The sequence below is a fragment of the Diadema antillarum genome, unplaced genomic scaffold, assembly GCF_040938485.1.
Source record: "Diadema antillarum isolate AM-2024a unplaced genomic scaffold, OU_Dant_1.0 seq00000525_RagTag, whole genome shotgun sequence".
NCBI lineage: Eukaryota > Metazoa > Echinodermata > Echinoidea > Diadematoida > Diadematidae > Diadema > Diadema antillarum.
This window is the reverse complement of record NW_027271477.1, coordinates 174,612-197,500: the sequence shown is the minus strand read 5'-3', so window position 1 is coordinate 197,500 and position 22,889 is coordinate 174,612. Positions and strand designations below refer to the sequence as shown.

At 37.3% G+C, this 22,889-nt stretch overlaps 1 protein-coding gene across 1 annotated transcript in view; it reads right to left on the bottom strand.

Annotated features, from left to right (window-relative positions):
- LOC139734400 (synaptic vesicle 2-related protein-like) overlaps positions 1-15,049 on the bottom strand; it is a 21,893-nt gene extending 6,844 nt beyond the window's left edge. The window contains exons 1-12 of the mRNA XM_071645188.1: positions 14,971-15,049; positions 13,890-14,131; positions 11,720-11,805; positions 11,353-11,523; positions 10,964-11,088; positions 6,587-6,650; positions 5,635-5,760; positions 4,712-4,843; positions 4,120-4,193; positions 3,399-3,475; positions 2,485-2,598; positions 583-694 (exon numbers count right to left, since the gene is read on the bottom strand). Coding sequence (XP_071501289.1) covers positions 583-694; positions 2,485-2,598; positions 3,399-3,475; positions 4,120-4,193; positions 4,712-4,843; positions 5,635-5,760; positions 6,587-6,650; positions 10,964-11,088; positions 11,353-11,523; positions 11,720-11,805; positions 13,890-14,103 — 1,295 coding nt within the window. The 5' untranslated portion in view covers positions 14,104-14,131; positions 14,971-15,049. The remainder of the gene's footprint in view (positions 1-582; positions 695-2,484; positions 2,599-3,398; positions 3,476-4,119; positions 4,194-4,711; positions 4,844-5,634; positions 5,761-6,586; positions 6,651-10,963; positions 11,089-11,352; positions 11,524-11,719; positions 11,806-13,889; positions 14,132-14,970) is intronic.
- Between the last annotated feature and the right edge of the window lie 7,840 nt (positions 15,050-22,889).

Genomic DNA, 22,889 nt, shown 5'->3' with positions numbered 1-22,889 from the left:
AGAGGGAGGTAAAATTTTCAAATTTGACCTTGACCTTTGACCTTGAGTGTGTGTGTGTGTGCCAACAGTTGATAAGTGCAGCTTTGTTCACTCACACATACATGTATATGTAAAGCTTCATTTGTTTTAAGTAAGGCTGTTAACAAAATTGGTTATGAACTGACAGAAAGACGGATGGACGGACCGACAGACAACCCAAAAGTGAAATGCCTTCGGCAACGCTTCATGGCAGAGGCATAAAAAGAGTCTGCAATAAACATGTTTGAAAATGTACAACATAATCAAAATATGTACACAGAATTTACTCCTATCAGGAAAAGTTCTGAGTGACCATTGAACCAAAGTTATTTTGGATCTGTGAGATCATCACAACAGCAGTAAAAAGAAAGACTCACTCCAAATGTGATCACAAAAGCTAAATCTCATTCACCAATGCTGAAAAAAAAAAATATGCTCATGAAATTTCTGTCGGGTATGGATATAATCTACTTCAAAATGTGAACGATTTCGATGCAATCTATTTGATATTTCTGGCTTCACATCATACTGTCGAGAAGTAAAATTTGACTCTCATTTCCTTACCTTGTTGTGCAGAGAAAGAGAAGGAATGCAAAGATGGAGAAACAGGCGAACTCGATGGCCATGGTCTTTTTTCTTCCCAAGACCTCAATGAATATGAATGTGATGATCAGACCTGAGTAAAAGAAAGAGATTCATCATTACCGAGTGTGAATGGTCACACACTCGACATGGTCTCTGAAAAGGTTAACTTTTGTTTGTCTGAAATAAAGTACTGAAGTGAGATGTCCTAGCCATCTATTGCCATGGAAACAACCTCAAACAATCTGAACATCTGAGAAGAAAACAGTTGCTTGCCGTACTTTAAACCTGGTTCCAACCCACTCACTGCCCAAAGCCATTTGTTAAGGTATTGGGTGGAACCTTCACTAAGTTAGACAAAAGACTGTGACATCATCACTTAAGTACTCTATTGGACTTTTTATTTTGTTTTGTTTGTTTGTTGTTGTTGTTGTTGTTGTTGTGTGTTTTGGTGTGTTTTGTTTTGTTTTTGTGTTTTTTGCTTCCACACATGCCTCTCAACGATTATGCGTCAAGAGTGGGATGTATACAGGAGGCTGCCTGTGACTGTTCATTAACACTTGTCACAGAAGAATTTGTTGGGATGTAGAGACCCCACCATGACAGGTGGGCAGGAAGGCTTTAGGTTGTTTTTGTTTTTGTTTTGTTTTTAATGCTTTGCTTGGTAAAGGAATGCTCACTGGAAACACGCCCTTACATGCACAGTGATCACTGTCATAGTTTTGTGACAATTACAACAAGACTAATAAAACTAATAATGATGATGACAAAATAATTACAAGATAAAGAGGAAATGATTGTACAGCACGAACCACAGTCACAGTTAATCGTCTTTCTGATAGACATGAAGGCATGAATAACGAAAGTAGAATTAAAGACTTGCAAGATTCACATTCAACTAACAATGATATACTTTCTGAGGCATGAAAGTGTTTTTGAACCTCTTGGTTGCTAAGATATCACAAGAGAATGGATTAGTGTGTCTCTCACTGCCAAGTGTACTCCACTATGGGAGATCATGCTGGTCTTACTGAAAGAAATGGAATAAAACCCTTATTCAGTGAACACTGAAAGCACTTTGTTGTATTATTCATTAGGGCAATTCCGCGGTTAGTAACGTTACATTTAAAGAAATTTAGATATTTATTTTTACTACTAAATCACCATTTATTCATTTCAAGTCAAAATCATTTTAAAACATGTTCATCCTTCCTAGGTCTATGATATAGAAAAGAATGAGTACAATCCAATAAATATTAGAATTGCTATCGCAACTAAAAGGGCTGGTTAGTAACGTTACGAAAAAAGGACATGACAAAAAAATCAATGTCTTGAAACAAAAAGTGTGCAAAATTTCAAGTTACTTAAAACGAAGTGTTGCATTAATTTCAATTATTGCATCATGACAAATGTTCACACAAATATTTTTAGCAGTTCGACCGATGATTTATTAGCTAGACCCCCAAATGCATGGTTAGTAACGTTACGGTTAGTAACGTTACATTTGTCCAGAGTAATTCCGCAGGTCATTTCACCCTTTTGTAATCAACAAAATGTCACATGACTTCTGGAGTATTTAAATGTATTCATCCTTTACCTTTTAGCAAAAATTTGAGGAAAAAATTTCAAAGCAACCCACTGTAATTTGCATTTAAGTGAATTTCAGCATCCCCAGTCCCACATGTACATTTTAAATGATGGTTTTAGATCTTGCAAAATCAATGAATATGAAAAATAAAATCTACTGAATTTGAAAGACCTTAGTGATTGGTGAACATCCATGGCATTAGTTGATACCTAAATTAAAGAGTAAGATAAAGAGGCACATTTCTTTTATCCATGTCATGTCCACCTAACTGCGGAATTGCCCATTATGATCCTCACCTGGGAATTCAGCCATTGTAGTCCACAGCAGTGAGACATAATCACCTTTGGTCAAAGTCTTGCACTCATCAAAGCAGTTAAAGTCATCTCCTGCATTACTCTTGCCACTGTTACCTGTAAGCAGGACCCATACAGTGATCAGTCTATTCAAATCATTCCTTGGAATCTCCCGTGTCTTACTTTACACTTTATAGCATTCAATGGTCATACATATTAAAATAATAATAGTAAATTCAGCATTTGTAATGCAACATATATCTCAGTGACCTATTCAGAGGTGCAGAGGAACGTATAGACCGATTCGGGTTCGTTGAGGGCAGCAGACAATTTGTGGCACTGGGCGCAGCCATGAGCTCATTTGGAGGTGTCTTAGCCGACCCCCCCTCCTCTCCCCCCACCCCCGGGCAACATGTTTATCGCGCACTTGTAACAAAGGTTTGCGCACTTGTAACAAAGGTTCGCGCACTAAGCAAGCATTCGCGCACTCAGTACGAGACGCCTATTGGCTAAAACGACCATGCATCAGTTTTTCATTCCGCGTGCGGAATGTGGTGGGGGGGGGGGGAGAGGAGGGGGGGGTCGGCTAAGACACCTCGTTAATGGCGCTGCCCATGCCAAAAATACACATAGCGCGTCACAGAATCGGTCTATAGAGGGGATAACAATCAGTTCTACATATTAAAGTGGAAAGGAAAAGGGAGGGATAGAAATGATATAAACAAGCTAACAAATCCTATACCAAAACAAGTATGATTACACAGAGCTGTAAATCTGCCCAAGAGCTTTGATATGAGAATGAGTCAAATGATGAGAAATTGCTTGGACTACTTTTAATGATGACAATGATAATAATCCAGAGAAAAGAAAGACATGCTTATCACTAGCACCACATAAAATAGTCATGAGTGACAAACCTGAGCAAGAATCCCCATAGGCAAAGAGCTCAGTGCTGAGTAAAACCAAACCATAGTAAGAGAAAGCATTGGCAAACCTGTTGAGAGAAATGAAAATTGATTAATTACAAAACCATTCCTTTTGGAAAAATCCTCACACATTTCATTTTAGAAATGTTCTGAATTTCTTTATAACATTCTGGTAAAGCAAACTCTCATGCAATTGTACCTTAACGTCTGGCAACAGACCCAACATTATCCTATGATTGAATTCTAATAGCCTGGTATTATTTGTATTCAGAAATTTATTTAATGTAATATTATCATATCATTACATATATATAAGATAGGTCAAATGACTTATCAAAATCTGCTATGTTGAGCTACGAGTGGTTCTAAAATGCATTTTTTAATAACGTACAATGATCATAGATACATGCCATTCCTAATATTTCCCCTAGTAAAAAAGCATCCATGACATGGAAGCACATATATTCCTTTCTCCTATTTGACAGTAATGTACTACAGTGGACTCCCATTATAGCGAAGTCCTTGGGACCAGCAGTTTTCTTTCATTGTTTGTAAATTTTGTTATAAATGAACAAATAAATAATGAAAAAACATAGAGCCGATAGTGCTGCGGCCTGAATTTTTACTTCGTTGTAACCAGAATTTTGTTATAACCGTGTTTGTTATAACAGGAGTGCACTGTACAAGGATCACTCCAGATTGGTGAACTCACCAAATAAAGAGCAGGAGTGCTGTTGTGATTCCTAATTCTCTGGAACTAAACAGGTCTTGATAGGAACCACGTTTCTGGGAACATAACACAGAAAAAGAGAGTCAACCATGAGCATGTCTACATGTCATTCAAACTTCTCTGTGTATCATGTCTTTCAAATAATGCTTCAAGCTTCCCATTGATCTATACCGTTATTACAAAAGATTCTTTGCACTAGAAAATGATAACTTGTAAGATTTGCAAACTTTTACATCTGAGAGTATAATAAATAATACAAAAATATCCTGATGATGAATTCACACTGCCAATATCCTATCAGTGGTTAGGACTGTGATCAGGTAAATTCTGTGTGTATTCACACATGTATAATCATGTAATGTAACTTCAAATTCAAAGAGTTTAGTGGCCCAAATGGGCAATCTTAGAAAAATGTTAGTACCAAGCTCTCACATATAATGTTACAGAGAGAGAGAGAGAAAGGGGATATAAAGATTACCATAGACAGGGAGTGTACTTATGTACATGCATGTATTTAGATTACATAATGTCTTTTTGTCTCCATCCAGACTTCAGTAGTCCCATCCATACTCACCTGTGTATCCTCACACTTCAGCTTGCCCAGTGGCATGGGTTTGTTGTTACTTAGAGCAACACTCTTCAGGATTTCATGAGCTTTAGCCTGGTTGCCACAGGCAACCTGATAGCGAGCACTCTCTGGCAACCACTGTAAGACAAACATAACATCATCCATCTCAAGCTGTTTTACATCTTCTCACCCATACACAGGTTTGATAGCCAAAATGCAAGAGATATATTATATTCAAAGAGAATAACCTTCGGATTAAAGCCTTCGTATAACACCCATCAGAAAAAAGAAGGAAATAAAATCAAATCAAGGCCATGCTCTGTTTATATGGCATTCATGTTGTGAAACGAAAAGGTTCTCATATGATATGTACAAGTGTAAGTTGGTACTGTGAATGCCTGAAACCTGTATGAATATCAACTTTTTGATTATTAAAAAGAGATGTAAATAGGTCTCATCACTGAAATGCAATCACAATATAAGTTGTTCATCCAAGTACCCATATCCATACATGCAGTCGAAAGTGTTTGCAACAAGTTTTAATATCTGCTGACATTAACCTTGTCCATACACTCTAGAACGTTTGAAATCTGCATTATAAACTATTCAGAGTGAAATCTATACATTTTTTTTTTTTGGACACAGCTTTTACTGATAAGATCTACACAAGGTTTGAAGTGATGATGATGATGATGATGATGATAATGAAATAGCATTTATATAGCACCATTCATTTGTAGAAACATTTAAAGGTACCCGGTTCCCACAATGCTAGGGTTACAACTAAGTACAACTTACAAGTATGTAGACTAAGCAGGTCAAGTGAGCAATGTGTTACTAGATCCCTTGGGTAAAAAAAAAAAAAAAAAAAAGGTGGTTTGAATTCATCAATCTACCGGGCCATGTGTGACCATGGAGTGTATTCTTACCTTACACATGAGAATGAAGATCAACATAGGAATGGCAGAGAAGATGAGAAGGTACTGCCATCCTAGGGTTGGCACGACAACCAAAGCAAGACACACCTCCAGGATGGTACCAAGAGCCCAAAATATCTTCATGAATTGAGAACATGATGGACATTATGAATATGGTTCAAGAAATCTATAAATGAACAAACAATCTTGACAAAGCTTAATAAAATCAGACTACAAAATTAAAAGACAAAAAGACTACATACATATGTATGGTGTCCTCTGAAATATGTAAAGGAATGAAGAAAAACTGCCCTCAAGATATTTGTAGAGATATGTGTTTGTACATTCTGATAAAGAATATTAAGCAATAGCGACACATTTCTGAGAGAAATACCAATGCCTTTCTGCCTGCCTGTGCATTCAAAGAAACACACGATAAAACACACATCGACACATTAGTGGTTGGGTGTGTGCACCTGGTTGCAAATACAAGTACAACAGAATCAACACACTGATCTATATTTATCATATTAACACAAATTGATATTTAGATTCTACTATTCAATTAACTAAATGTTTCTTCATTCCCCTCTCATTTATATTCATTATCATTCTTCACAAATAAACATTTAAAAACCGGATATGAGGCAAAATTGTTGTGCTGAAAACAATGAAAATGCTTCATTTCACTCAATATTTCAGAGACTTTCCAATTCATTGTCCTACTCAACTGTTGTTTCTTTTTCTATCAATTATCTGAATGCAACCAGGATTCTAATCATCACACATACATACTTGAAAAAAGACATATATGTCATTTTTATCAATGATATTGCTTGCATTACAGAACAACTAGCATGTCTCATGCAGCTAGGATTTTGAATGACATCCCAAAAAGACTAGCATGTCTTGTGTGGCTAGCATATTGAATGTCTGTAGGTACATAGGGTGTGAAAATCCTCACCTCAATACACGTCACACACAGGCCTCTGACCTTTGAGGGCAGGAATTCTGAATACAAGGTGACACTGTGATGTGGGAAATCAATAGAAAATCCACAAATAACTGAACTTTTCTCAGATTCACATCAGAGGTGTCAGGTCATTGTAGAAAGACAGCAAAAACGTAATCACACGATAAACAGGACAAAATCAGATTGAAATCAACACCAGATCAATGATATTAACAATTAGCAAGACTAGCATGTACACTGCACTAGAACAGATGTAAGACAGGACAGATACATCATTCGCTATGTGAAAGAATATGTAAGAAAATTTGTTTTGGCACTTTCAATAGCGATATGAAGCTTAAAAGCAGCGCTGACAAGGAAATATACAACTAAGATAACCAGGAGGATACAAATGTACATATATTCAAAAACAATGTATTTGTTTTATATATATTTCATAGACATTCTGTGCATCCTTTGCTATTAAACAGAATGGTTGCACAGACTGAAGCCCTTTCAATAATTCACCCATGCTTGGTTTGCATATGGGCAAGTCCAAGATAACGCGCACGTTACGTATGGGACATTCAGAGACTTTTATGACCTGAAAAATAGTGTTAATGGCCTTTGATCATATTGAACTTCATCATGGTGATTGATATCTAGAAGAAGTATAATCATGTAAAAAATGGAGAAAAATGACCTTCACAATTATATTCTAGAAGAGAAAATAAGTGCCGTTACGTATGGGACCAGAAAAATTTTGTTTTTTTGAACATTTTTTTCAACCTCAAAACTCTCTGAAAGTATATCATTCTGCAACTTGTAACTCACTGTGATGAAAGTCATAACACTCAAGATTATCACAGGTAAGTTTCATGTCATGAGGCAAAAAGCTCTAATTACAGGTTCTAATTAAAGACAGACATGACGTGTTACGTATGGGACTGTTACGTATGGGACAGTTTGTCCCCCATTCATTTAGTGTGTGGAGAACCATGTTTATGGGTATTTTGCATATTTATTGAAGTAAAATCAGTTGAAACTACTCAAATACTGACCCACATTGTCAAGGAAACAATATTCCCCAAATATTCATAATCATAATCATATTCAATCATATTTTTATATTTTTATGACCAACCTGGGTATGCATGCTCTTTGTCCCCCATTCGTTTAGTGTGTGGAGAACCATGTTTATGGGTATTTTGCAAAATAATTTTGCAAAATACCCATAAACAAATTTTTGCATAATTATTGAGGTGGAATCAGTTGAAATTACTCAAATACTGATCCAGAATGACAAGGGAACAATATTCCCCAGATATTAACCATCATAATCACATTCAATCATATTCTATTATATTTTTTATGACCAACCTGAGTATGTATGCCCTATTTTTATCAGGATAGTTACTACTGAAAAATTGAATACTTTAAAGTGTTTACTTCCATTGATGAAGGGCAGTTTGCCATTTAGTTTCACTAAAAACAACTTGACGCAAGAAATATTAAGTTTAATAAATAAGCAATACCTACTGCGTGGAACCCCAGTGATCGAGTAGACATATGATGTCTGTCTATCAGTCAGGTCATTGATTCGAGTCACACCTCAGTATGTATACCCATGAATTTTGTTGTGGCTACTACTGAAAACTGAATAAGGACAATTTGTGTATCACTTGCAATTAAAAAAAAAAATCATTTTACTTTTTTTTTCTATTATATATATCACAACCATTTCAAATTGGATCTCCATCACATAAACTTTGAATTCCTCTAGTCTTAGGATTTTATGCTCTAATAAGTACATGTAATTCATATAATTGGTTTCCAATCATCTCTTTAAATGTTGAAGACTGAATCCCCATTTCTACAAAAAACTATACCATCCCTTTAATGATGATTTTTCATTGTGTATTTTGCCATTTTCCCCTCCCCCTTTCTGAAAATTGTTCAGTCAAGTTCATGTATTGTTTCAAGTGTCTATAACTCAAAAAGTAGCTACAATGTTGGGATGCTTTCTTCAGGATGATTGACCATTTGTATACTGAGAGACCTTCCCAGCTAGCTACATGCATTCACATGCAATATGTATGAGGATGTCCCATACGTAACGCATTTGTCCCATACGTAACATTATTTCAATGCCTAATAAAAAAAAATTTCTTTTACTTTTTTTTCTTTTTTCTCTGGTATTTAATTTCTCTAAACAATAAATTAGAAGTTTCCAAAAGGGCATTAAAATAACCTTAGCAATTTCAGAAAAAACCTAAAAAAATGACCTCATTTTGTTACGTATGGGACATCTCATGATAGGACACGAGCTAATTTGCATAATCATTTGCATAATCCCTAAATTTTCATACCAAGTTAAACTATGTGATGAACTTCTTATGTCCACATATTAATCAAATATTATTTGTTTTCCTTTGAATTAATATGAATTTTTATAAATGTCCCATACGTAACACTGTGTTTCACATTTATGCAAATGAAGCCCTTGAAATTTGCATAAATTTACATAATATCATTTTTCCTCCATGGAAATCAAAACTTCAACTCATAAGCTTCAAAATGATACCAAACATGTCAATATTGAGCAAAGATGAAATTTAGCCTTCTGAGGGGACCTTATCTTGGACTTGCCCATATCTCTTATAGCATATAATTCAACAATTGTACATCATAAAAACTTCCTAAAGTCATTTCAATTCTTATGCATTATATTGTTTTTAGAATTTCTCATGTATTCCTTTGTTTTTCAACTTTTGTTTTTTCTCTGGTTTTTATTGGAAATTGTCACTGACCACTTTTCTACAATAATTAGCATAAAATCAATCAATGAAAGTGATTAATTATAAAATTAATCAGGTTTTTATGATTTTCATGACAGAGCACTGTTTTCCATAGGAAATGTACATAAAATCCACAAAATTGTGCCTGTTTTGGGGCAACATGCCATTACAAAAATGGGTGTGGCTTCAAAAGAGTATGCACAAACATTGCAAATTTGGTCTCAAAAGTTGCGTTAGACTTGAACAAAGAAAGTCAAGAAGCCTCGCGACGAGGCCTTCTCGCGTTACAGAATTATAGCACAAAACATAGAGGGGCAGATTCGGATTCCGCCCCCCCCCCCCCCTTTTAGGGTTACGCCATCATATGACTGCAATGAATGCACCATCCAGTCACATGGAACTAATCTCTAAGTCTCTAGAAAACTACCAATAATCCTTGAATAGAATCACTGCAGCATGAAATCACAAGCTAGCCAATCACAAGGTGCCTTAGGCAACCAACATACTTAACAAGCTGACATGAATACTAAATTTAAAGAGAACCTACTTCTTTTTAATAATAATAGCTTCCTTACTCATGTGACTTACAGAGCCAAATCTACTCTGCATAATGCTCAAGGCACAGTCAACAATGAATGAATCAAGTTACTTACAGGATTGACACAATTAATTACAGAGTCAAAAACTGCATTTTACAGTGATTTTTGAAGGAGTCAGATGATTTACATGTCTATATGTCTTCAGAAAGGCTGTTCCATCTTTTTAGGCACATGCACAGGCTCTTTTCAATCAATTCTAGAATGAGAAGGCCACAAGAATTTGATAAGCATAATTTTTGGGCAGGTATACATGTATATCAGGCCTTACTACAGAAATTTTACACTGAGGAGCTGAACCTTGAATGCAGTGTAAACCAAGCAATGAAACTCTAAAACTAATCCAATGCAGAGATTGCAAAATTAGGATAATACAGACCCTGTGTCTTTGAGTAGTCAAAGTAGCAATGTGAGCTTCTGCATTCTATAGCTTCTGTTATTTATAAACTGAGTATGGGGGAGATGAAACAAAAGTGTGCAACCAAAATTGAGCCAGGCGATCCAGTGTGGCATATCTCTTCTGTACCACATGGAGACAGATGTTTGTAGATTTAAGCACTATGTTGCAGAATTGGCACCTGACTATTTATTGCAATTTGAGCAGACATACAATTGTAGACAGGTCGCAGTAAAAAAATTTGCTGGGCTTGTGACATGTTTGAGAAATGTTAATAGTGTGCCCCAAGAAAGAAACTTATCTGTACAGTTAGTATTTACAGTACTAAGCTGAGCCTTGGAGCTAAATATGAGATATTCAGAGTCTGCACAAGTCAAGCTTCAAAGGTAAGGAGAGCAAAATCAGCATGCAATTGATATGATTTAAAAGAAATTTATTATCATCTGAATAGATATGATATTGAATATGATGACATTTTAAACAAAATGTTTCAAACCACTGAAACAAATGAAGTTCCCCATATACTCATGAAACGTCCTGTGGGACTAATTAATTCCACAAACATATGATGAAGACAAGAAAAGAGGAGAAAACTCACGCCTGAGGGACTCCTCCTACTCCAATGCCGACCATCCCTCGCATCATGAGGATCCAACCATATGTCGGTGAAAAACTGCTCACAATCCCAAAGTAAAAAATCCAACAGCCAGAAATTATGAGACCCTGTTAAAAAAAAAAAAAGCATAGTCACAGAGTTAGTAAGTCATTTTGTTCTACAGTAAAAGAGAAGAAAAGTCTTCTCACACAATAATCAAGTCACATCCACTCAAGAAGCAAACCTGACAGTGATAATATCATTATTTTCCTTTTGAATTAAGACTACAGCAACATTTCACTTCATTTTTGGATTTATGCACATATTAACATGTATGCAAATCATTGGGAAGTTTGCATGGTTATTTTCAGTACGCGGGAAGATGCACTCACCGTTCGTCTGCCAAACTTGTCACAGATCATACCCCAAACAGTGGAGCTGAGGAACATTCCAATAAAGACAACAGTAGTGATGAGAGCCTCCTCCCAGGATGACAGGTGCCACTCACATCTCAGGATGGGGGAGAGAATGGACAGAATCATCATCTCCATCGCATCAGCCATCTGATGGACCAAAGAAAGATGACATTTCAAGCACTCAAAGTAACCACTGCATCAGATTTTTAACTTCACACTCTTTTTGTTGATTGGCAGAGTGCATATTAAGGATGAGTAGCAAAATATGTAAATATTATTTATCCAGAACATGACAAAACAAACAATGAATAGAGTTCATCATTATAAGGTGTGTCATACTCACCCAGCAAAATCCTGTTAGTCCAGATATCTTTAACTGGAACCATCCAAATCCTATTGCCTCAACTGCTTGTTCCACAGAGAATTCATCTAGGGTGACAAGGTGGAAATCAAATGTCATTTAAGAAAGTAGTACGGTGTATCTATTCTAAACTTCTTCTGGTTCAAAGGATTAATTCTACGATGATATCATAGAACACAATATTCACATGTAGAGAAGATTAGAATAGCTACTTGTAGTAAGATCAAAACAGCAGCAATAGAGCATTACAGAGACACAACCTTCTCCTCCAAGTATTAAAAATCCCTACAGGCTGAACCCTGTCTGTGCCAGGGACTTTGGTATTCTATGCCATTTGGCACACATAGCACACAAAGGCTTTAATCATGACCCCGTTTACAGTGCGAGGCTCGGCCGCGGCTCGGCCGTGGCTGTGCCCAGCCCCGCTTCAGTGTAAATGCGCAAAAGGCCAAATGCGGGGCCAAAATTGGCCTCGCATTTGGCCTCGCTCTGGAGGTGATCTCGGCCGCTGCTGAGCCGCAGCCGAGCCCGGCCTTTTCTCAGTGTAAACGTTAACTGGGCCAAATGCGCGGCCAATTTTTCGTCTGGCTTCCAAACCCTCTGCCTGTACTCTTTCGCTGTTCAGGATATTAACCCCCTCAATGTCGAAAACTAGTAAAGTTTAAGGTGGCTTTGTCCTGCAAAGGATTTTTTCCTTCGGCAAAGGCCTTTGCCTGAACGGCAACTTCATCGCCACGGAATTCATTTGGCAAAGGGTCTGAAAACCAGACAATACCAAATTGCATTTGTTTACAAGCAGAGCGCCACTACACCAAAATATCGAAAGGTTTGAATCAGAAGAGTGGCCGGGCCCGGCCTCGCAATTGAGGCTGGGCTCGGCCGCGGCTTGGCCCAACCCGTATTGTAAACGGGGTCCATGTCACATCCACTTCTCCCAAGCATTGGGTTTAACCCTAAAAAGACTGGGCTATTTTGGTAGCTCGAAAGACTGGGGGGGGGGGGGGGGGGGGGGGGCCTAAAGGGCCCCCCCTTAAGATCTCGGCCGTGGATCGCGCGATCGCCGCGGAAATTTGCACAGTGATAGTGTGCGATGTAATCTACTAGATCGTATATTTAAATTTTCCAAAATAGTCTTCTTTTATTTTATTTTGATTAATTATACTAATTTATGCGAGAAATCAGACTTTTTTATCTAAATCAGTAAATAAAGCTCCAAAAGTGCTCATTTTTGGTCTAGATATTCTTTGTAGCATTCTTAGCAAATGTACTTGAAAAAAAATTCGGTATCAAAATTGATTTCTTATTTATTTTATTGTTTTATGAATTTCTTATGTATTTCTTTGTTTTTCGACCTTTTGTTTTTGTTGTTTTTTTCAGCAAAATTTGTGGCAGACCCTTTTTGAAGCATAATACTACTAAAACAAATTGATTTTAGCCATTGAGAGTAAAAATAAGCATATTTATATGAACCATGTGATAAAACTCAATTTGTATTGACTTTGTACACAAAATCACATTTTTGAGCCATTTTCGGTCTCACATGCATGTACAAAAAGTTATGTAACTTCAGAACCGTACCCCCGGGCGTCACAAATTTGGTGTCAAAATGTGCGGGAAACTCGAAAGAAAAAAGTCATAGAGCATCGCGGCGAGAGCATTGCGTGTTGCAGAGTAATCGCGCGAAATGTCGAGGGGGGGCCTTTTAGGCCCCCCCCCCAGTCTTTTTAGGGTTAAATGTGTAAAATACTGAAGCAGTCAAACCATCATATTTACTGTCTGAATAAGTGTAGTATTTAGAATTATATTCGTGATCTCGAAATCTAAAGATGTACTGTTTGATATGCATTCTTTGAAAACATAATTGCAAGACTCTATCAATACATGACAGTATCCTTGAAATATAGTGAACAGTTTTAAGACACTTGAATTGGTTCTGTAGTGGTTGTAGATAACTAATGATTTTTTTTCTAATAACTACACTCACAACATAATGAGAATTTGCATTTTATTTTGATGAAATCTCTATTCCTGTTACATGTAACCATAAAAACAGAAAAGCAATATCTCCACTGGTAAACCCAATATCAATTAAAGCAATGGAAGGAGAGGAAACGGCAGGATGGAGAGATGAGACTTCTGATGATGACCTCACCTTCACATTCCCCTCTCGCTGAAGCTTCCGCCTGCTCATCAAAGGATCCAAATCCTTTACGGAGTGGACTGTCTCCCCCCAGTGCTCCAAGCCCTGCACCCCATCCAAGGTCCACCTCGTCCATGCTCCCTCCACCGGCGCTGGCCCTTGACGGGGAATCATTCTCACCCCCACTACTGGCAGGCTGACCACCTCCACGACGGAATTTGACCATACTGCAATGTGGCTGTTGAAAGTCTGATCTGAAGTGACATACGACAAGAACAAAACAGACCTGGTGAAGCATTTTACTGCTACTTTACTCAGCAAGCTCTACCACACTGACAGATTTCTATTTCAGAAGAAAAAAAAAGATACTGCTTCACCATCCCTTCAGGGGCATAATGTTTTGTTAGCCTGGATTAATGCGCCTTAACAAATAAAGAACTAATATTAGAAACTAAACAAAAAATCTACAAACAATTATATTTTTGAATAAGTCAAAAAAAAGAAACATCAAGAAAAGATAATGTTTCATTTCTGAAGGTTTTTACAGAAGCATCAGACAAAGTATGTTGTAGGGCTTTTCCTTCTGGAAGCAGACTGGTATGCAGTTGTTTCGTAATTGTAGTGTTACAATGTATTTTCCTCAAATCACAAATGTGTTAGAAGAAGTAAGTTTTATCATAAGCTCACAGTATGCAACTGATCAATGCAACTGATTATCTATTTTTCACTATGCACATTTAAATGGCTGTGAATAAAGGATAAAAATTATGCAATCTTTGAAAGATAGTGACCACAATCTTCATGCAACTAAATTTGCGGATGGGACAATAACATCACAATTGCAAGGTCATACTACCACATATTTTAAATAGATTACCGTATTGAATCTCTATTTTGCCTCAGTAGAAGCACTGATATCAACAACTTTCATGGTCTGATAACTTACACAGTAATTAGTTTGAGCACTGGCAATACACGTGTATATACATTTGATAATTAGTATGGGAATGATACTGTACAACTTTCATGCTATCATGGAACTATTTGAAGTTCACTTTATGAACTCTGACGATGTTGAAGAAAACGATCATACCTTTTATGAATATGGGCACTCAAAGTCAGTCAAAGGTGGATGGATGGATTTTCAATTCAAATTGATGCAATTTCCCATATTAAAACACATCAGTGTCAGTCAGCATCATATCCAGTCAGAGAGAGCACAACTTACACTGTCACTGAACTCTATGAAATGAGAACATAGAAGATGAGATACTGTCCTTAAAAAGAAAAGAAATCAAAACAAAACAAAACAAGAACACAGAGACCAAGAAAAATGTTGCAGTATGTTTTACACGAACATGTGATGGGTATATGCCATCACCAAATGTCTGTGAGAGGGCCATGCATTTACATATTGTAGGTACAACCATCAACCCACTACCACAGCCATGTCTCCAATAAACTGGTTCAGTAATGTATTCCCAGCTATTATGCATGCTTTGCTCACAAAAGTTGCCCATAATAACCACAAAGCTTGCAAGACACTTGCCCTACCTACAATTTGTACATGTAGCAACAACTTAGTGAATTCCTGGCTACGGAACTTAATGGGAGGGACCACATGAATGAACTACTGATACTTGTTGGCTATAGGAAAAGAGAAATCCAGAAATTGTAATAAATTACAAAAATGGTCTAATCACCTGGATCAGGGAGACATTTAATATCAAGTAAAACATTTGTTTCAGGACATTTAGCAATGAGCAAGATTCAAAGTTATTCTCTGCGCAACTAAATTACTGCACACTGGCACTGATCTTGCACAATACACCACGCGTCATGCTCAACATTCTTGTACAATACTGTACACAGTGTTCTAACAATGGACTCTCTGCTGCCACTGCTGCAGCTGAGGTTGAACTCAGGGTATTCAGGCATGGTCATCATGGTCATGGAGGTAGAAACAAATGCACCCCTATACAAAGCTATAATTAGATTTAGCTACCAGAAATGCCAAAATTATGGCTATTTGAATGATTCTGAATGTAAAATCAGGACACACGTGTATCTGCCTTTAGGTTTGGCCGAGGTCCGAATACAACAATTGAATAAATCATAAAATGAGATCTAACGTTACAATTGTTTTGTCACCAGGGCTGTGCCACCGGCCTCTTGCTCACTGATGTATACACAATTTTCACCATCAATGAGTTGCTGAAAGGGATTCAAAACTGCAAGGTTAAAAAAAGTTTAAATAGAATATATAGAAGTATAAATAATGATTAATAAATTTACTATTTATAACAACTAGTAGGCCTAGATCTAATATAATCTAAACTAGCTCGACCAGATGCCATGCGAAGCCTGTTGCGACACTTAGGCCTGAATTCACGAAGCGAAGGTGGTACAAATGAAACCACGGTTTAAACCATGGCTTCATTTGTACCGCCTTCGCGAATTCGGGCCATGGTGACTTAGATTCAATTCTAGCTTGTGTACAGCAAACAAAGGGCTGTCTGAAGCTGATTCTTGAATACAGCTTAAGTTTACATTCATTCCTGAACATGCTGAACCCTGAACAGTGAAAGTGAAAGCATCTATCCACTTTCATTCTGCAAAAGCGCTTCATACACACACACACACACAGAAAATATGATACTGTCACACAAGCTATCGCTCAGCTCAATTTACATCATACATGACTCACGAGCTATTAGAGTACAGACGTCTAGACCTATAATATCAGGTGACAAGGATTTAAACAAACATGACGTGGGATTCTTAGCTAACTCAAAATGTAGGAGGTGGGACTACAGCATACGTTATTGCTGGAGCACAGGCCAGCGCAGGCCACAGCATAGCAGAGCCCACATCATTTTAAACTGAAATGAAGCGCAAATATCTACCCGCTCGACGTTTAACATTCCGGCAACATTCTAAATTTATGCACAATATCCGGCCAAATAAATTTAAAGAAAAATAGGTTTAATCAAACGCAAAAATATTACCTCTTGGCTCGACTCCGCTGCGCCGAGTGTGACGGGAGAATGCACATAAATTACCATAACATAAGATGGCCAACTCAAGGTCGAAAAGTGAAACGCTGCCGGGGAATGCGCCAACTAGCGTTGAGCGGGTAACGTTTCCAGGTAGGTTTTACTTTCCCGACACATTACTTTGTGTGAGGTCAAGACAGGCTAAGAGAAGAAAGAAGGAATTTTCTGTAGATCTAAAGAATCATGCGTATTGGAAATCTAGGAATTGGTGCAGTGCATTAAAGGGGAAATCCAGTCCAAAAATAAGTTAGTCTGATAAGAAAGAGTAAAACATTACGAGATCAACGGTAAAATTTTGAAATGAGTTGAGTTGAACTCCTAAGGTTTTACTCTCTTTATATCAGACTGAGTCATTTTTGGACTGGATTTCCCCTTTAAACTGCACCAATGGCTACACCAAACCATTAACAGGTTCACCATTACTTCGATTTCCAAAAGATCCTGGAAAATAAGAAATATCTTTCATCATTCACATTGGATGTAGACTTCTAAATCCACAAACAAAACATACACAACAACTTGTAGGCCTATACTCATATCCCACACACACTCTCATGCTCCCCAAACTGACGTAACGTCCTAATGAAACTTGGCATGTATGTGTATTAGGGGGTGAAGTTGTGCCTATCAACTTTTGGGTGCACATGCTCAAGGTCAAAGGTCAAAAGGTCAAGGTCAAATACATAAAATTTTACTATTTCCACCATATCTATGCAATGCCTGAAGATATTTTCTTGAAACTTAGTGTATACATGTATTACTCAATTAAGATTCTCTGATGAAAGTTTGGGTCATGAGGTCAAAGATCAAAGGTCAAAAGGTCAAGTAAAAATCTTAAAACTTCACCTTTTTTCTCTGAACCTTGGAAATTGTTCAAGGTATCTTCATGGAACATAGTATATATACATATACTGACTGGCAGTGATTATCTAGAGAATTTAGGGTTCATGGGGTCAAAGGTCAGGGGTCAACGGTCAAGGGCAACACTTCAAAATATTACTACATGTATTTCCCTCATGTTTATGCAATGCCAGCAGGATTATTATTTTTTTTACACTTGGTGTATGCATGTATAACCTAATAGATATTCTCTGGAATTTTTTTCTTTTCTTTTGTTTTTGCCTCAAAGGTCAAAAAGTCAAAGATCAAGTGAAAGTGCTGAACTATTTTTTTTTTCTCCATATCTCGGAAGTGGCTCAAGTTATCTTGAAACGTACTACATATTTATGCATGTTCTGCCTGACAGTGATTATCTTATGAATTTTGGGGTCAAAGTCCAGATGAAAATGGTAACAATTTACTATTCAATGCAAAAATTGCACTTTTTCTCCATACCTTGAAAATTACTCAATGCATAAACGTATGAATGGGTCAAAGTCAAGTTAAACTCCTTAAATCCAAAATACATGCTCTCCTATATTCATCCAATTAAACCTAGGTCATGGAAGGTGAACATTCAACACATTTGTGACAAACTTGTCATTTTAATATTTTGCCAATTTTGTGAAAATGTAATCACGCATGGTCCACATATACTATGTAGACCTATTAGGAGAATCATGCATTATGGCGGAGGCATACCAGTCGCCATAGCGACATTTCTAGTTTATTCATTTTTTAGCTTGAGATTTGGGTAGAAACCATGGCTGTCACCAGCTTTTTTTTTTCAAGGGGGTGCGTTTTGACACTAAATATTGTACTGTAACCCACTATAACCTGCGAGGGAGTGGAGCGACCGAGCCCGTATGAGCGAGCGGGTGTCCCCCCCCCCCTCCCCCCATGAGACCATATCTTTTTAATGTATAGTTCCATTAAGTTTGTTTGTTTTGTTTTGGGATGTGAAATTTTGCGATCTGGTGCATACTTGATAGAGTATTTTAACATTATACTTCAAGAGACATTACTTTTGTATTCAATTTAATTTTGGGCACTAATTGTCACAGGAAATTGACATGTACTTTATGTACTGAACTGAAAATTAGCCATGGTTTAATAAAACACACATACACACACACACACACACACACACACACACATTCGATTACTGACGCACGGTGAGATACGGAAGTTGTCAGGGGAAGGGGGAGGGTGTAGGAAGGCGTAGTCCTCTCCCCCACGACTGAGCTTTTGCATATTTAGGATTGACATTGAACGATCTGATGCACATTTTTGTGGAATATTTTGAAAATTGTTAATCCCCAAAGTGTGCAGAGTCAATGGATAGGAACCGAGCTGAAGAAAGGTAAATTAAAGGAGGATGAGGGGACTTTTAGATTTATTACAATTGAAATGATAGATCTGGTGCACACTTTAGATGAAACATTTGGAAATCTAAATCTATCTACAATTAAGAGTACTAAGTCTGTAGGAAAAGGAGGGGGGTGCGGGAGGGGCTATCCCCTCCCACGCGAGAGAGATTTTACTTTTACAGAATCGACATTCAGCAATCTGGTGCACACTTTGGATGAAATATTTGGACAGTTTCTATCAAGAAAATTTCCTCATTTCGGGCAATATGGGGGAGGGGGACTAAATGACATGTTTGTACCATTTGTCCTCTGGGATTGATGCCCATATACGAAGGAGCTTTTGAATTCCAAATAAAAATAACTCATGAACATATTTTTGATAGAATCAGGAAGCTGTCAATCCCCAAAGATACTAAACTTTTAAAGGGAAACAAAGCGGAAAGGGTTTATTGAGAGAAGATATCCCCTCCCATACCCGACGGAACTTTTGCTTGTTTTAAACTGAAGTTAACGACCTGGTGCAAATTTTAGATGAAACATTTTGTCCCACGCGAGAGAGATTTTGCATTTTCAGAATTGAAATTCTGCAATCTGGTGCACATTTTGGATAAAATATTTGGACAGTATTCTATCAAAGAAGCAAGAAAATTTTCCTCATTTCGGGAATTATTGGAGAACAAAATGACATGTTTACCTCCCCCCCCCCCCCCCCCCCCTCCGGTCCGGGGTGCAGGGGTCACTTGCAGACTGAAGTGGTGATACGTCAAACTTTTTTTAAAGGTTTGAAAAGGGGTGCATTGGCACCCAACGCACCCCCCCCCCCCCCGTGATGGCCATGAGATAGAGATACTATGTGGATTGAGTGAATGCAACGATATTAGGGCCTACATCACTGAAATTTTGAGGAAATTTCAGACAATCCGTTTAAGAGTTAAGAATTTTTGCAATTTTGATGCAACCATCGCTGGATAAGAAGATTGATACAGTAACTCTGTGTATAAATTTCGTTGTGGGAACCACAAGCTGCCTATTGCTAATTGTCGATATTTACCTGATCAAGCATCCGAATTAATATGTACTTTATGTAATTTGCAGGTTCAAGGGGATGAATTTCATTACTTGTTGGTTTGTCCTTTCTTCAGTGAAACACGTAGGCATTATATTAAGAGGTATTTCTCATGCCGTCCTAACGTTATTAAATTCCATCAATTATTTAGTAGTAGGAGTATTAAAAAGTTGAAGAATTTGTCCAGATTTTGTAAGATAATTATGTCGAAGTTTGACTAGAATCATTTTTAATAGTGCCAAAACTGTGAAGTGTGTCAGTTGACACAGTGTGCTCTATTTGTTGTTAAATCTTGCCGATATTATGTTACATGTATTTATGTGTTGTGACTGCCAAAGATTTAATTTTTTTTTTATTGTGTGTTTTATACTCATTGTATTTCTTCCATACCCCGGGAGGGGCCGTTTTAAGAAATAAAATTCATTGTCATTCATTGTCATTGTCATTGTCACAGTTTGTTACGCCATTATGAAGAACAATAATATAGTGAAAATATAAAGAAATGCAACAGAACGCGTCATTAAAAAAAAAAGTAGGCCTCACACATTCCCTCGACTTGTAACTGATAATGTTGAGGGTAATGCTATTCCGCTCCTTCCTAAATGAGCAAGTCAATTGCCCTTTTGCTACTCTGCCAGGAAGTGAAAATAAAAAAAACTATCTGTATTAAAACATACAAAACAAACAAGCAAACAAACAAGCACTTTCACCAGGAAAGTAGGAAGGTCAACGTAAACTGGTGACTCCGCGTTTATTCGATATTTTTTTTTTCATTTGATCATGATGAGCAAACCAGAATACTAGTATCCCGGGACTAGCATCATTAAGCGTTATAATGTTTTGCAGAGTGATCATGCTCAAACAGCCCTGCAACCTACAGTTTCTGAACTGCGTGTTGAAGTCTTACATTATACATCAATGAAACTGGTATACTGAAGTTTCCAATGGTTATGTGTGTTCACACTCTGAGTTGAGATCTGAATCGGTGAGTACGAACCTCTAGATTATGGCAAATTTTTTGTTTTTCCTACTATCGCTGATAGATAATTAGAATCAGAATTGATAAATGCCAGATTACATCTTAAGCTGTCAAATCTGAAATGGAAATCGTCTCTGAAAGGTTACTTCGCCAACATAATACCAATAGCTGGGTGGGCTGAGGGGCAGCATATAGCTAGAAAGAAAAGTGGATATCATCTGCCGACAGTCCTACAAAAGGTTCTCTGTGGTGGGTGTGACGAGGTGGGGTCGAAGAAAGTGGTTAAGGGGATGGTAGTTTTGGTTGTGGTCCTAATAAAAGGTGGGTCCCAGGCATCTATTATTAGGACCACTTTGTTTTTGGATGTCTCCGCCATTTAAGAATAGATTTCCATCATTTGAACTTTGAATTCCTCTTAAAATTGTAATGATCTTTCATGATTTATATTTGGTTTGATGAATATCAGTTTTGAAAATAATGACTAAGACATCCCAAAACAAAATGGTTCTAATAAAAGGTGAGTCCCGCCTTGACCACAACTAAAACTATACCTTCCCTTTAAAAAGGCCGTGCTCGGTACAAGGGGAGTCCCCCCCCCCCCCACAAACGCTATATGTCGATGAACATACATTCTATTGATATTGATGTGACATAAATAGCGGTTTCAATTTGTTGTGATGCAAAGCTAAAATATGACCCAACATCACTCCAAAAAAAATGTTGCTAACCAAGTCTAACAACATGCATGATTGTTTGCCTGCAGAATCAGACTGCGAATATGCAACCAGTTTATGTGGATATACTCGTTTTCTGTAAATAATCATGAGAGTCAAACGATTCTTCATTATGTTAGTGGAAACCTGTAAAATGTTGATATCGACATGTAAAACTCTCTTTACTTTTGCAGGTGGCTTTATGACCAATAATTATATCTTCAAATACTTTTTAGCTAGATCTCTTTTTAAGGATGTTGAACATGTCGAAAAAAAAATGTGATGTTATCATGACGCTTTCTTTGGCAATACTCTGTGAATAGTAATCATTGGGTCTTGTTGAAGTTCATGAATTATTATACACCTGTTGTAAAATTTTCCCTTTATTAATCCAACCCTTGATACGCCTGCCAATACGTCGGTGTGGTGATTTTAATGAAATCGATCCAATTGAAATCATTTTGATGTGGGAGTGCAGATAATGAGAGATGAGGGCGCGGTTTAGTTTCCACGTCTATATCGTGGACATGTATAGTTTTTTTTTTTAATATGTATATAGTTGTTTTGTACAGGACCTTGATGTAAAACAGCATTCACTTGCTGATCTTGTTATCCTGTCAAAATATGATGAAATAAAATAAGATAAGATAAAATGAAATAAAATTGAATAGTAATAACAATGTATAAGTAAGTGTTTTTTTTTTTTTGGGGGGGGGGGGCTGGTAGGCACCCTCTTGTTCATCGTCATCATATTCTGGACTGTACACAAATCATTATACGGTTTCCTTTCCAAAATAGGCCAACCTCCCTCCCCATCCCCGCGCTCACTTTGATTTCAAGACCACATCCGTTCAATTATCAGTTTCAAACCTTGAGTTGGGAAGCACTGAGTGCAGCTATAGCTTTATTCGATTGGTACAAACTCGATCGTGTTTCCCGTTTGATAGCA